The following is a 15,078-nucleotide window of genomic DNA, read 5'->3' on the forward strand; positions in this document are numbered from 1 at the left end:
GCACCCGGGTGATGTAGTAACTGGGATACACTCAACAGCTGCCACCCGAGGTTAGCCCTATCCAAAGTACTCCTAAGAACTAGGACCTCCTGCCATTCCCACACATGACCTACCCTCCTCTACGTGAGGACGAGTACTCACGGAACATCAGGATGAACTGCCAGCATTAGCATGCCCACAGTCATACTTTACAAATTTCAAATATTCAATACATGAGTCGTTCCTCCCCAGAACGCTCGTTCAACTTCACATAATTTTATTCATACTCAATCTCGTTTTCATCTTTCACTATCACTTTTCTCAATTTTCTCTTTCATTTCCAATACGTTTAAATTCATCATTTGCTCTAAGAGTATAAAATACCGAACGTTCAGACCCCTTTAGAACGAGGACGAATGATGAGAATGACAATTTTCCCATTCAGAACAGATTAAGACTAAGAGAATTACTTTTGGATTTAAGAAATGAACTGAGTAAACTAGTGCAATATGTGACGAACGGTATTTACCACGTGAGTCAGTTGAATGAACTAACTCTCTTGAGTTCAAACCAATACTTCGGGAATAAGTCAAATATGGAGGCCTTAGGCCGGATCCAATAAAAGAAGACTAATCAAGATGTTAAGAAATTATATTTAGAATAGTTCACATACGGAAATCCAATGCCAGTAAATGACCGAACATGGTAAAGGAAAATATTACTGAAGTTGGACGAACGCTATTTCAACAAGCTTGATAATTAAAGACAAGTATGAGCGTCCGGTATAAGACTGAGCACTACTCATTACGAGCGCTAGGTATAAGACCGAGCACTACTAGTCTTAAAGTATGAGGGTATATATATGTATTACTTTATTTCGGATATCCGGGTACAACTATGCTTGAACGAACGCTCAAACATAGTGTTCCACATGAGGACGCTCGTCCTCGATTAGAATTCTCTCCAAATGAAAGAATTCCAATTTTAAACAGTTTACTAGAAAAACCGAACGGTAGAGGACCGTTCGATAACGAACGTAAATTGTCATAGTGAACATTTCATATTCAGATTTTCATTTATCTCAAATTTCAAATTTCAACACATCGGTTCATAACCTTATAACTTCACTCCAAATATCAATTTACATACTTTATAGAATCCATAGTTATAATTCATACTCCAAAACGATTACTCATATTCACATTCATACATATCAACCATCACCATACATATCAACCAGCATGCACCATATTCACTCAGTCAAACAACGGATGTTCATACAAAACAACTACATACAAATTAAATTAAATAAGTTTCCCTTACCTGGATCAGTGAGTGAAACGTCCTAAACGTAAGATTTTGGGTTCGTCCGCCTACAGCTTTCTACCCTCAAAGATCACTTAACTCTTCCAACTAAATCTAACCAAAAATCAAGAATAACTTAGACTATACCTCCTTCATGCAGCCAGAATTTGGCTTTGTATGTAACAAAAGAACGCACGACGAAGAAGAGAAACTTACCAGCTCAAACTTGAAATTTGTTCGGTTTAAGAGGAAGCTTGGGACGCTGGGAATACTCCTACGGTCTCTGAATGATGAACGGAGAAGAGAAAGATGAGTTATAGTAGAGAGAAGGGAAACTTCTAGAGAGAAGGAGGAGGAAATGAAAAATCAGAATTTGTAAAGGAGAAGGTGCATGCAGAGGAGAGTGGGCAGGGTTTTCAGAAAAAAATCATTTTTGTCTGCCCCACGTCCAAACGGACGTGCGCTCTCCTGTGGACACCTGTCCTCCACTACTGATTTTCGAATCTTCCATTCTTGACACCTGACATCAGTTTACAGAGTTTTGGGTGTGTTTTAAATGAATCTGAACAGGATTTTGGGCGCATTAAATGAGATTAAACAGGTGAGGTTTGGGTTAAATTTCCGAAGTCTGACAAATAATAATAGTAATATTATATAGTAATAATAACAATAATAAAAATATTATTCTTAGTAATTGTATTTTTCTTATTATTGATAATATGGTTATTATTATTATACGTTATTATTATTAATTAATAATATTATAAATAATAATGGTTTAATAACAATAATAATATATATTATTATTATTATTATGATTATTGTTGTATAACAATAATAATATAGTAATGATAATAATAATAATATTGATAATTGTAATAATAATAATAATAATAATATTAATAATAATAATAGTAGTAGTAGTAATTGTATCAATAATAATATTAATAGTACTAATAATATATAATAACAATAATAATAATGGTGATATTATTAATAATTAGAATAATACTATTACTATTGTTATTAATAATAATAATAATATAATATTAATTTAATAATATTATTAAGTAATAATAATAATGTAATAATATATATATATATATATTTATATTAATAATAATTATATATACAGTAATAATAATAATAGTAATTGTAATAATGGTAATAATAATAAAAATTGTAAGAATTATATATATAATAATAGTATTATATAATGATAGCATTATATAATATTAATATAATAATAGTAATAATAATAATAGTAATAATAATATTCTGAGTGACATTTTTGGAAATTAAAAACGATAGTGGGAATATTTATAAGTGATATTTTGTATGTCAAAGTAATAGGAATATTTTAAGAAATGGAATAGTTATTGGATATGAAAAGACAACAAAACCAAAGAAACGAATAAGTGTCAAAATTTTATAAGTGGTGGTAAATTGATAATTTTCTCATATATTTATTTTGATTGTATCACATGTCAGTTTTAGACTTCGCCAAATGTCAGCATAAAATACAGTCACTTATCAATATTTTAAGTGTGTTGAAATTTCTTCTTTAGTTAATTTTGTTACTTTTGATTTTTTTTGTTTGTTTTAGGTTTAAAAAGTTGCTTTTTCTGATGGTGTGAAGTGTATTATTGATAGATTGTACGATGCTTTAGTTTTCGTTGTGTTTGTTTTACCACCTTTCAATTCAATTCATGCAAAGCTCTCAACCCAATTGCATTTAACCAAAATGGAAGGAATGACACTTAGATAATCCATGCCAATATCATAATTAAAAAAAATAATCACATTTAAAAGTGGTTGGAATGAAAACTTGAATTTTATGTGTTGCATCATGACAGATCACTTTTGTTTGATTTTATATAATTCAAGCAACTATTTTTCTCCATTTATGTAACGTTATTGTCTCTTGCCCTTTTTGGTGGCATGCCTAATATCAACTCCTACCTTGACAATAAAGTTTCAACATATAAAAACCACTGAAACTCAAGAAATTGCAACTCTCTTATTCTTCAATGTAAGAAACGGTTCCTTAAGAATGATACTTTACGATAAAATGTGATTGTTTACTGATATAAGGTGTTTATGCAACCAGTGAAACAATACAATTTCTCTTTTTTCTTGATAGTAAGATATATCCCTTTGTGAAAGGCATTAAGTTAATATCTCTGAAAATGCAGAAATTAGTAAAGTGAGTTCTGTCTGTTTCAACAAAGTCTTTTCCATGCACAACCAGAGAATAGCAACTATGTATTATTTGTTTTGTGTTAGCAATGACATTTCAATTTTGCGAATAATATCATTTGCAGTTGGGTTTTCAATTTATGAATCAAAATTCAATGACAGTTGTTAATTGGTGTCTGTTGCTTGTGACTAGTATGATTGTAACTGCATATTGTGATGGAAATCTTAAATTCCGAAGAAAGCTTAAGAAAATCACAATTTCTTCCCCATATAAAATCACTACAGATAGACAATGCGAGTTGTAAGAAAATCATAATTTCAAAGCCAACAATGTAAACCATTCAGAAAAATTGTGCAGAGATTCAGATGTTATTGATGACTTGCAAAGAAGTATGCCAAGATTATCATTGATTCAGTGTTCCTCATAGCTTTAGTTTTCTTAGTCACAATTAGCAAAACATGTTTATAGCAGTAAGCTAGATTGATAGAAAAGGAGGGAGTGATGATATTTAGCAAGTAGTTTGTAAGTATACAAGGAAAAAGGAAAATGAGAGAAAAGGATTTTATCACTATATACAGTGGACATGTGTTTCTTCAACTACATTGCATTTCAAAATTGTCTCTAATTTACATTCATCATACATCCTAATGACCAACAATGTGAACATAAAATATGATCAAATGGTTAGATTTTCCTGAATGGCAATAAATGATCCTATAATCTTTCCACCCACATCTGGAAACTCATCCTGACCAGGAAGGGATCTTACCTTACCCTTTCTATCAACTTCTACAGGGTACTTGAGTAGATGCCCTTTCATCTCTGTTTCATCATTTGATGCATATTGTTTCCAGTTCTGTTCACCCATTGTTCTAATCCTCCTAACACATTCAATGCTCTCTGGTTCTGAAAAACAGTCTTCAATAGTACCCGTATGTTCTGCCCAAAGTGACATTCTATATCCATGGATCTTCATGGTATAGTTTAACAAAGAATAACAGTCAGTTCAGGAAATTTGTTAATTCACTTAAATATAAAAATAACATACTGTCATAACACTATTATACTATTCTAGCTATTCACAACCCATATTCTTTCACTTCATGCATAACAAAACATATATTAGTACATCAGAAGTTAAATAGAGTTCCTTCAAAAGTTATATTCATAAATGCATATTTGTAGAGAATTAGAGAAACCAAAGATGCTGGTTTTTTGGCTGGTTGCTTGAATTTAACTTCCCAAGAGTGAGATGTGGATTTTAGAAGCTAGTGTGTGGAATTACAACTTGTTATACCAGTACATGTAATGTATCAGAACTTCAACTACTGATTTTCCAATCATTTGCCATAAAGGCTTAAGAAAATATGAGAAGTAACAATGTAGTGACTTCAAAAAAGCTTACCTGCCCAAGTGGATAAAACTGTCTTCTTGCCCAGGTATGATAAGGTTGGTATGCACCCATTGCAATCTCAGTGTCCCTTGTTCCTTCCATAGAGCGCTGGTTGATGTTGGCAGACCCCAATATGACATATTCATCATCAACTATCATGCCTTTTGAATGAACATAAATCATGAATCGTCGATTGTTTCTACTAATTGCCTGGACAAAGAGAACCACCCCACAAGTTTACAGTTACATTCATTAAAAAGTGATTGCATGCCACAAAAACAGACCCTTTAAGATGCTTATAATGATAGTCAGAATATCTGTCCTAATTGTAAGACAACTTTTTACATGCTAACAAAACAATGCGTTATCTGGAATAAATATAAACTTTTCTTTTATTCATTGGTACCAGATTACTATAACTTTACACAAACTCAAAGTTTCATGACACCGTGCAAGTAGAAAAATGTAATTGAGAAGGGAAAGCATAGCATTCATACTTGTGGACTATTTGCTGCTGGAGGATTTCCAGACACAGTGACATTCTCATACACATCTACTGCCTCCCGATTGCCAAGACAGAAGAAGTTCAAATAGTCTTGTGGAGAGAATGCTCCTTCAAGCCCAACTTCAACCAAAGCCTTGTAAATTGTTTCATACATCATTTGCATTGTTTTGTGCTGAAATTATTGATGAAAGAAAAGAGTGTAAGAAATGCAAGAACCAAGTCCTTTAAGTTCCTATAATTAGCATTGCTTTTGGTCAATGTCAATTGGGGAATATTTTAGTAGACAAAAAAGTTCGGCAAAAAAAGAAATACCCCAACCATTAATGTTCCAAAAATAACCTTGATTGATGTCAGCTTAAATAATTATAGTCAATGTTAATTAAAAACAATCTTTTGTCAATAATATCAATTAAAAAATTCCAGACAAACTATGACAGAAAATAGCATAAATCAAGATCAACCAAAGAAGATCATCAATACTAATATTTTTGAATTACTAACAATGGGTAGATATTTAAAGAACTTTTTGCATTTGATTGTAATTGAAATACTTTATCCACACGAAAACATTTAAAATTTAATAACTTTGAATTGTCTTATCCAAACAAAACATGTATTAAATAAATCAATTTGAAACTAGATCAATTCAAATTCAATGTACTTTAATATCTTAGTGAATTTCCCCATCTAACCACTAGGCAAGTGATTTTGATCAAAGTTTGTTTTTTTATGATGCCGAATGGCATGGTTGATCCATGCAGCTGCTTCAATGTAACAAGAAAAGGCTCAGTAGTCTGAAAAAGCAGCTACCTGCTGTAAAGCAGAAAGAATAGAAGAATAAAATGTAATACTGGTCTATGATTAAAATAGAGCTTATATGCAACTAAATGCCAGGGTGAACAATTACAAACCTAAATGAGATTTCAAACACTTCATAAAAGGAAAGCCAGAATAGAAGGCAGTTGAAAAGAGTATTTCTCATAGGCCCTTTCATTTCTACTAAACTAAAAATAATTAATACCATATTTTTTTAAAGCATTCTTACACTTTTTATTAAAAGTTAAAACAGTCAGACTAGTGACCAAGCCAGGATTCTTTTAGAGTATATTCAGGGGCTAGAAGTTGCATAACTACTATCAACTTAAAGGTTTTTCCAGCTTCATAATGTTTTAGTCATTTCTTCTTTTTTCTAATGACTAGAGAAATCAACAGGTCATCTGGGTGTTAAAAATCACGATACATAGAGCAGGATTCCAGGTAGACAATATGAAAGTTCAATCAAACCCTTTTCAGATAAAAATTACTGGACTTTATCTTGTGAATTGAAGTATACCTGCCAAAATAGAATCCTTTGAGTGGCAGCACCTGTTGGAACACCCTCCGGCCACATTGGAATAACAATGTACACTGCAAATCTCTCATTTGCCCTTATCTTTGCAGCAATCTTCAGTGCAATTTCCATTGGAATTAAATTATTAGCACCTGCAGAAACACGGAAGTTTTAATGTCAAAAGGACATATTTGAAACAATCTTATCAACTTTGTTATTCCTCTTCACCCAGTCTGTGATAGAGAAAATCCACCAGGAGTGTAGTGGTGAGAAGTTCAAGTAATTTGCTAGAGGTTGTAGGTTCAAACCTCCTTTGCTATGTAGCCCAAGAAAAAGAGCAACTAAAAGATACAGTTGACATGTCATGAATGTATAAAAGGAACTAAACATTTGATAACACCTTGAAAATACAGTTAGAAGAAGTTAAATATTCAATTATTAGCCTTCAAAGGAAACCACAGGGCTTGCCGTATATTTTAGTAAGCTTTGGCTACAAACAATTTAATGATATAGAAAAAATGTACCAGACTGTCTGCTATTATATACTCGTGTAATTTCCAGAGCCTTTGATCTATATAAAATGCTGCAAAATAACATATCATGGATTTGAAAGAAAGTGGTCTTTTTTCTTTTAGATAATTTGTAGATCCTTTAGTTTAATTAGTAAAATATAAATTATGCATAATGAATTTTCCCTTAGGATGCTTGATCCTTATACAAACTAATATAACATAACAGTTTATGCTCTTCAAAATCTTCAGCCAGTAAAAGAAGGAATTCTGGAAATAAAAAACATGAGAAAGAAGAGTTTCATACCAAGGTCTTTATATTGACTCCAATTATATGAAGACCCAATGAAATATTGATTCTCAATATAAATGTAATGTTGTGCAGCACGAATGGCCTTTATATATGCTGTATGTATACTCATGTCAATCAGTACATTCTTCCCACATACCAGATTCTGCATGAACACAATAATATTTAACTATCCTTTCATCGCACATAAGGTGACTCAAGTTTGATAATTTGAAATCTAGCATAAGAAAGAAAACTTAGAAACATTAAAACATTTCACTTACAACGCTTGATGCATCTTTTGGATCCTTCGGAAATCCCTTGACCGAATTTGAATCAATTGAACGGAATATCTGTATTCCAAAAGTAAGTATATTCAATGGTTTCCTTTAACTAGTGAAAATAAAAAATAAAAAAAATAAACTGCTTCTAGAAATTCTAAATCAGATGCCATGATGCAGGATTATTATCCATTCAGTGCTAATCAACTGAGCACCTGAACATGCCATGATGCAGGATTATTATCCTCATCAAGATCAAGATCATCAGATGTACTGATAACATCTTTTATTCTGTCTAGCTTAAGTAATGCATCATCATATGAACTTGTAAGCTTTTTTATCCCTTTAGGTTTCGCAGCTCTTAACCAGCGCTCCTCAAAGTTGGTCAAAACATCATAAGCTGCTGGACCATCAATTTTAGAATGTAAGTCATGCCATGGCTCCCGTGGACAACCTCCAGTATTACCCTATCATTGTATAATCAACATCATCAGAACAATATGGTCTTCCAGCCACAAACTATGTTATAAAATTGGAACGTTTTTAGTTCTTAGCTACATACTTCCATTATTTTTTATTGCAAGGCTACAATAAGAGAATATCTGTCATGAATTTGAGGAAAATTTTAGATGTGTCAGAAATATGGAATAGATTTACATGTTCAAAGACCATCTATATAGCAACAACACATTATATTATAGAGTTGTCAAAGTCTATGTGTCAACCTGGCACATTATGGGTTTGAACTGGATTGAATTAAAAAAAAACTATAAATTTTGGCACGAGCCAAGATTACACTTGGCCTAGTAAGAACCAGCTTATCCAGGTTGAACCTTTGGTGAGCTGGTGGCTCACCAACCATTAATAATTGTTTGGATGTTATCTAGAATTTTCATCTAGTGTTTGTTGGTATGCATATTATATGATATTTAGAATTATTATTTACATGTATTATTTTGTTTTTAACATATGTCATGGTCAATATATGCATATTAATATGATGATATTTTTATGAAGGTTATTCCGGTAATTTGGAATTTGCTTCCAACTTTCATATTAGAAAAAAATAGATTGAAGTAAAAATCACCAAAATTAAAAATTTGCAACTTTTAAATTGAGTGAATCTATTTAACCTACAAACACTAGTGGGCCAAACTCATTTCTAAAGCTCACTAATGAGTGAGCTAGGTTGGTCCACCAAGTTGCAAACTCTTGGTGGATCAGGCCGGATAACCCATTTTGACAACACTTATTTACATGTGATGTTCTACATATGAGTGGCAATAATTTGGTTTCTTTGTTGTAATTTGGTTTCTTCAAGAACTACAAAAAAATGGAGTTATAAAACTTTGTGGCATTAATTTAAGCATTTACTTTTGTTGCTTACGAAATGATTGATGGAAAAATCTAGTAATAATACAACCAAACAAAAATATACTACCGTGAAAGTAGGGTTGTGATAGTCATCCTTATGCAGTGTCTGCAGTGTCCTAAAGAGAGGATGGTAAGGATTATCATATCGCCCATCACACAAATCCAGTCCACCAATAAATGCCACAATTTTTCTTTTGTCATTTCCAGCATCAGCATCCACAATTACAGTTTTCTGATGATGTGTATATATTGTTCCAACTTCCTGATAATTAGAAAGAAAAAATTTATTTTGGAACTCTAAAACTGAAATTGTAGAAGTATGTGAACGTATATATACAGAGAACCAATGCAAAGATGCAGATATAGAAACAGCTACTGAAACTAAACCTTGTCATAAATTCTGACATTCATGACAAGAAGTTAGGCAAACTACCAAATGGAACCACCCCATCAGTAGTAGTATGTCCATCATAAAGTATACCGAACTGGAACAGGAGGAGATTGTTTAAAATCTTTTAAGACAATGAATCAACTGTTCCAGTAAATAAAAATATTTTAACGGTAGAATCATTGTAAAATCACCTTTTGTTTGGCCCAGCTATGTCGTTTTCCAGCAAAGCGAGGACAAAGCAGCACTTGCACAGAAGAGTGCTTGAAAAATCGTCTAGTTTCCTCATCATGAGTTGCCATTACACCATCCTGAATGTAAAACAGAATAAGTTTGCATAATTAAAATAAAATCATATCATAAAACTAAGATTTCAATGAAAAAACCAGAATTTGTTTAAGAGTCTTAAAATTAAAATAAATTATACTTCATAAATCAAGCTAGAAATGTTATTAAACAAGGAAAAAGTAATGACTTTGCAAGATCACATACCATATGGAAACAATCATTTAGATTAGGTCAATAGCAAGTTACCTATTGTTAGTATTACTTGAAGACAGATTAATTGTATATGGAAAAGAAAAGCCACAAGCCAATATATATAAAGTCCCATATCCAAATGCAAACAGAGATTGATTTGAAGATAGCTCTGACATATTTAGGCCCATGTCAGTCCATTGGAAAGACAAAAACAGAGCTTTTACTAAGTGGTACTGAACTATGACCAGAGTATGAAGAAAGCCGTTTCATCTCTGTATTATTTCATACGAGAAATGATACATGTTATAGAAAGAAGGAAGACCACAGAAAAGGAAATTATAAGTAGCATATTCTCAGAATTAACTAAGGACTACAAAATTACAAACAACAGATGAAAATAAAGTGTAGAATGAATGACAGTAATCCTTCAAAAATAATGAGATGCTGCGATTCTCCTAAAATTTAGAGTGCGGCTTCGAAGATGAATAGTGAACTCACTTGCCCTTGTTAAATATACAATCAACTCTTGAACAATTTTTACGTTCTTAAGTTTCTATTCACAATAACCAACATCAATCCATTTTTTTCCATCATTAGTTTCAAAGGTGTCACTTGTCACAATGAAAAAAATTCCAAAAGAAATATAATGACTTAATTATGATAACAATATGCAGCAAAAACTTCCACATGTAGACATTTGCAAACCATGTTCTACATTGGATATCAATTTCAAATTAATCCATTTGTAACACATACTTTCTTGTTCAACTGACTTGGAATGACTGCACACAATAAACCAAACACACCTAATCCTCCCCAAAACAGAAATACAGTAATAGGCAACATAAAAGAAACATTACAAACCATTTTGTAACCAAGAATGCTTCTTGATGTAGGGTCATCCCATACAAGTAGAAGCACTCTGACTCCCTCCGATGACTTAGTCCTAAGAAGTTCACCCAGGGTGGAATCTGTTGCATTGTCAGCATCCCTTACCAACCTAACTTTGTGCCACACAGACCAGCCCGTAATGTAAACCAATCTCTGAGCTGCCCGTATGGCTTCAAAGATGTCATTCCAACACTTTCCATGATTGTAATACAAGCCATGGTTAAGCTTAACATTAGGTAGAGAACCACTTGGGACATGAGCATCTTGATAAAGATTTACCATTCCACCTTTCCTCAATGGAAAATACGTGCCAGGAACCCCATGATATTCAGGACCAGCTCCAACTCCTTGATGATAAGTGATAAGTTTCTCTATTGGAATGTATTGAATGGATAATATCAAGATAGCACCTGGCTTACATGGCTTCCCACTGCTATTCAGAATAGGGTAGCTCCCATGTATCTTTTCCCCTGAGTATATCTTTTCAGCTGGAATTGTCACAACACCAATGAGCTGCGAACCCACCACATCACTGTCCTTCACAACAAAATGAACTTCAGCTACATGATGTGCAACAGGAACATAGAAATGTTGCTCCCACACAGGGTTTTCACTATTGCTAATCACAAAAGTCCTCCCAATAACAGCATTAGACACAGAAACTGTTACATAAGGATCACTGGTAATCTTCCGGCTCACCGTTCCATCCACCTTGTTGACATTTACAGGCAATTTCCCAAACACATCTCCCAAAGTCTTGTGGAACATGTCCATGTTTGGAAGGTGTTTGGCTCGATGAACCCAAATATCTAAATTCCCATGCAGGAGCAGAACTGGCAGAGACGCTTTGTTCTGAATTGGGACAATCTGCAAGCTGTGATCACTCATTGAGTCATCAGATTGAACAGAAGGTCTAGTAGGGTCCTCTTTATCCAAATCTGAGGGGGAGTAGACAGAGAGTCCATAAAACTCATCTCTAAAGTAATTTGAAATTGAAGGGGATCGAGTCAACAATGGAAGTGTATTTGTGGTTTCAGACATCCTGACTATGCTCATGCGATCATCCAAAGGAGGGTAAATAGAAACGGCAGGAGGCTTATAACTATCACTACTTTGAGGTACTTCACCTCCTGTGTTACTCCATTCTGGAGGATCTTGGTGAGGGTAAGGATAAATATTGGGTGATTGAGGCATAGAAAAGGCAAAGGAATCATGAGGTGGTGGTGGAGGATGAAGAGGAGGAGGGTATGTGTGGCTAGAATAGGGTGCTGAGGGTGGTGGAGAAGGTGGGGGGTATGAGTAGTTGAAGGTATCTGGAGCATTTGGTGGATATGGATACGGATATGGTGGTGGTGCATATGGATCAGGAGGAGGGTATGGAGGGGTGTTGCCAGGGTACAAATAAGGGTTTGGATACCCATATGGAGGTTGTGAAGACCCAGAATTGTCCATTGATGTTGAATTATCGGTTTAACTTCAAGATTTGATCTTTCATTCAAAAGGGTCACACCCCAGATGAATTTAGCCCAAGGGGAATTGATTGCACACAGACGACACAAGAAAACATTGAAAATAAATGCTGAATTGAAACTGATCGCGTGAAGAATTATTGGGAAATTTTTGGATAATGTTGTTAATACAAATAGAAGGTGCACCAGAGAATTAAGGAAGTTCGGTGAAAAACAATAATTGTTTGAGGAAAGAGAGGGAAAGGTTTATGATTTCGAAGATTCGACGAGGAAGAAGAAGATGCATTACATTACATTGCATTGCAGGGTATTGGAATGGATCTCTCAGCTTGGTCCCACTGATAACTTCTACCAAGTTAAGTTAAGGAACGCTTTTCTCTCTCTCCTTTTTTTTTTCATACTTATTAATTGAGAATAATAAATTTAATATCTCCAAAATCAAAATATATTTAATTCTTTCTTTGTTTAATTGATATAAATGATTAAAAGAATTTAAAAATCTAAAATTAAATCTCATTTCTTAATTTCGGTATAAAACATAAAAGTCAAAGAGAGTATACAATTATTTTTCGTTTCCAATCAATTATTTAAACTTGATAAATGTTTAATTAAATTTTAATACGTAATTTGGATTGACTTCAAGTATAAATTAAAATTTAAACTGAACGAATATTAGTCCAACAACATATATTTCATAAAATAAAGAAAAATTAACTTAAGTTTAAAATCAATTTTGTATTAATATATTTAAAATGTGAGAACTGGACATAAAAACATTTAGCGTATATGTGTAACAATAAAGACAGTAAAAGGCTTAGTTATACTTAAAATTAAATGTCTTTAATAAATCTTAGCTACATCTAAAATACCATCAGTTTTTAAATTTAAAATTTATCCTACTATTTATTTTATTTAATTTTTCTCTTAATATAATTTTTTCAAATAATAATTCAAGTTGTTTTAATAAAAAATAATAAACTATAAAATAAATGACGTTAACTTTGATGCTTTTAAAAAAGTGAATTAAAATATGACATGAGCAGTCCTTTACCCGAGGACAAGAAGGAAAATAATGATTGGGTTTTGGAATGTTTGAAAGTAGCAAACAAAAAATATCTGATTCTGTGTAATATTTGTTAGACATGTAAAAATTCAAAAGTTCAGAAGTATTAGCAACGGAAATAACGTCCGTTACAGAAAACATAAACTATTTGTGCCTCAAACCGTCATAAATACTACTCCCATGTGTTACCATTGCCAATAACCAAGCTATTGGATTAGATTATCTTTGATGGTATCTATGGTGATGAAAGGTTTCTTATGAGATTTTATTTAGTTCATTTGAAATTGAAATTGAACAATGTGTTTGTATATATGGTTTAGTTTTTATATATAATACTTTTTTAGAGAAAAATATTTTTTAGCTAAGTTTTTTATTCAGCTATATCTATAAAAAAAAGTGAGAATTTAATATTTCTAAAGTAAAGTAAAAAAATTCACTACATTAAAATATCCTTTTTATTTGATTATTTATTGCGATAAAAAAAAATTGTTCTTCTTAATAACACTTTTAGCAATAAAATAAGATATAACTATTCCCTTGTATCAAATGTTTCACTAGAATATTCTCCTTGATGTATTTCTTACTTAAAATCAATTTTTAAACTAAAATTAAAACTAAAAGTAAAAATTATTTGTTAGTTTTTAAAATTTAAAAACTTTTAAAATAAAAGATGTTACTATAGGCTCATAGCCGACCGAACGGTAAAAATGCAGAAGAGTTATCCGACCGATGATACCCCTCAGGTTAATGAACCTATCGGTAAAATCAGTCCGACCGATGATACCTCTCAGGTCAATGAACCGATCGGTAAAATCAGCCCGACCGATGATACCTCTCAGGTCAGTGAACCGATCGGTTAAATCAGCCGTTAAGGTAATTAATAGCAATAACTGTCGGGGAGTTAATGAAAATAATTGTCATTTATTGACAATTAATATTGTCATTCATTGGTGGTTAATGAGTCAGACCTAACGGTAAGCTCATTATAATTTATAAATATTTGTTTGGCAAAGGAGACAAGTAACTTGAACTTGCACTTGAACTAAACTTAGAGCTCTGATAACTAATCTTGATTACAAGATTACTACGCGAGGTCACTGACTTGAGCGTCGGAGTGTCTTTTGTAGGCACCCTTCTCGCGGCTTGGACAAGGAGAAGAGAGAAGACAGCACAACTGGACATCGGAGCAGACAACTTGATGGAGGACCATCCAAGCTCAACATAGGACCTTTAACAAGAGCCATGTCTAAGAGAATCCAAGAGGAAGAGGGAGCACTCACTACTTTGCTCTTATGGAGTATTAATTACTAAAATCTTCCTCCTCTTTAAATAACTTTACATTGTTTTGTAGGTCATTAAAATAAAGCTTGGCAAACACTTGGAGGAGTAACCAAGCAAGGAAAAGCAAAGGGTACAACTCAGCGGCACCGCAGACAGCAACTCCATCTTCCTCTGCAGTTCTGCTTAGTTGGCAAACTTAGCTTGCTTCCCAAGCTTCCTTTCATTGCATCACGTGCCTTTAGAATAGCTTGCATAACACGTCTTAGAAGTTCTCCTTCATCTATAAATAGGGGGCTTCATCCTTTGTAAATTCAACTTTGAATTGATAATGAAATGCTGTT

General features: G+C 32.9%; 1 protein-coding gene across 1 annotated transcript; it reads right to left on the reverse strand.

Moving 5' to 3' along the window:
• Positions 1 to 4,031: 4,031 nt before the first annotated feature.
• LOC108347502 (phospholipase D gamma 1) lies at positions 4,032 to 12,752 on the reverse strand. The gene is made up of 10 exons (XM_017586782.2): positions 10,898 to 12,752; positions 9,748 to 9,864; positions 9,233 to 9,427; positions 8,007 to 8,258; positions 7,795 to 7,863; positions 7,529 to 7,676; positions 6,716 to 6,864; positions 5,375 to 5,554; positions 4,890 to 5,087; positions 4,032 to 4,454 (listed from the first exon to the last, which is right to left on the reverse strand). The coding sequence occupies exons 1-10, from the start codon at positions 12,374 to 12,376 to the stop codon at positions 4,161 to 4,163; spliced, it is 3,081 nt and encodes a 1,026-aa protein (XP_017442271.1). The 5' UTR covers positions 12,377 to 12,752; the 3' UTR covers positions 4,032 to 4,160.
• Positions 12,753 to 15,078: the final 2,326 nt, after the last annotated feature.

The sequence above is a fragment of the Vigna angularis genome, chromosome 9 (assembly GCF_016808095.1).
Source record: "Vigna angularis cultivar LongXiaoDou No.4 chromosome 9, ASM1680809v1, whole genome shotgun sequence".
Taxonomy (NCBI): Eukaryota; Viridiplantae; Streptophyta; class Magnoliopsida; order Fabales; family Fabaceae; genus Vigna; species Vigna angularis.

Bases quoted from the DNA above. Each gene is read 5' to 3' on its own strand.
- LOC108347502 (XM_017586782.2), bottom strand. From the start codon at position 12,376: ATGGACAATTCTGGGTCTTCACAACCTCCATATGGGTATCCAAACCCT. The intron at 9,865-10,897 runs GTTTGTAATGTT...TTTTACATTCAG, and splicing joins GCATTCTTGGTTACAAAATG to GATGGTGTAATGGCAACTCA. The intron at 4,455-4,889 runs GTAAGCTTTTTT...TATACCATGAAG, and splicing joins AGTTTTATCCACTTGGGCAG to ATCCATGGATATAGAATGTC.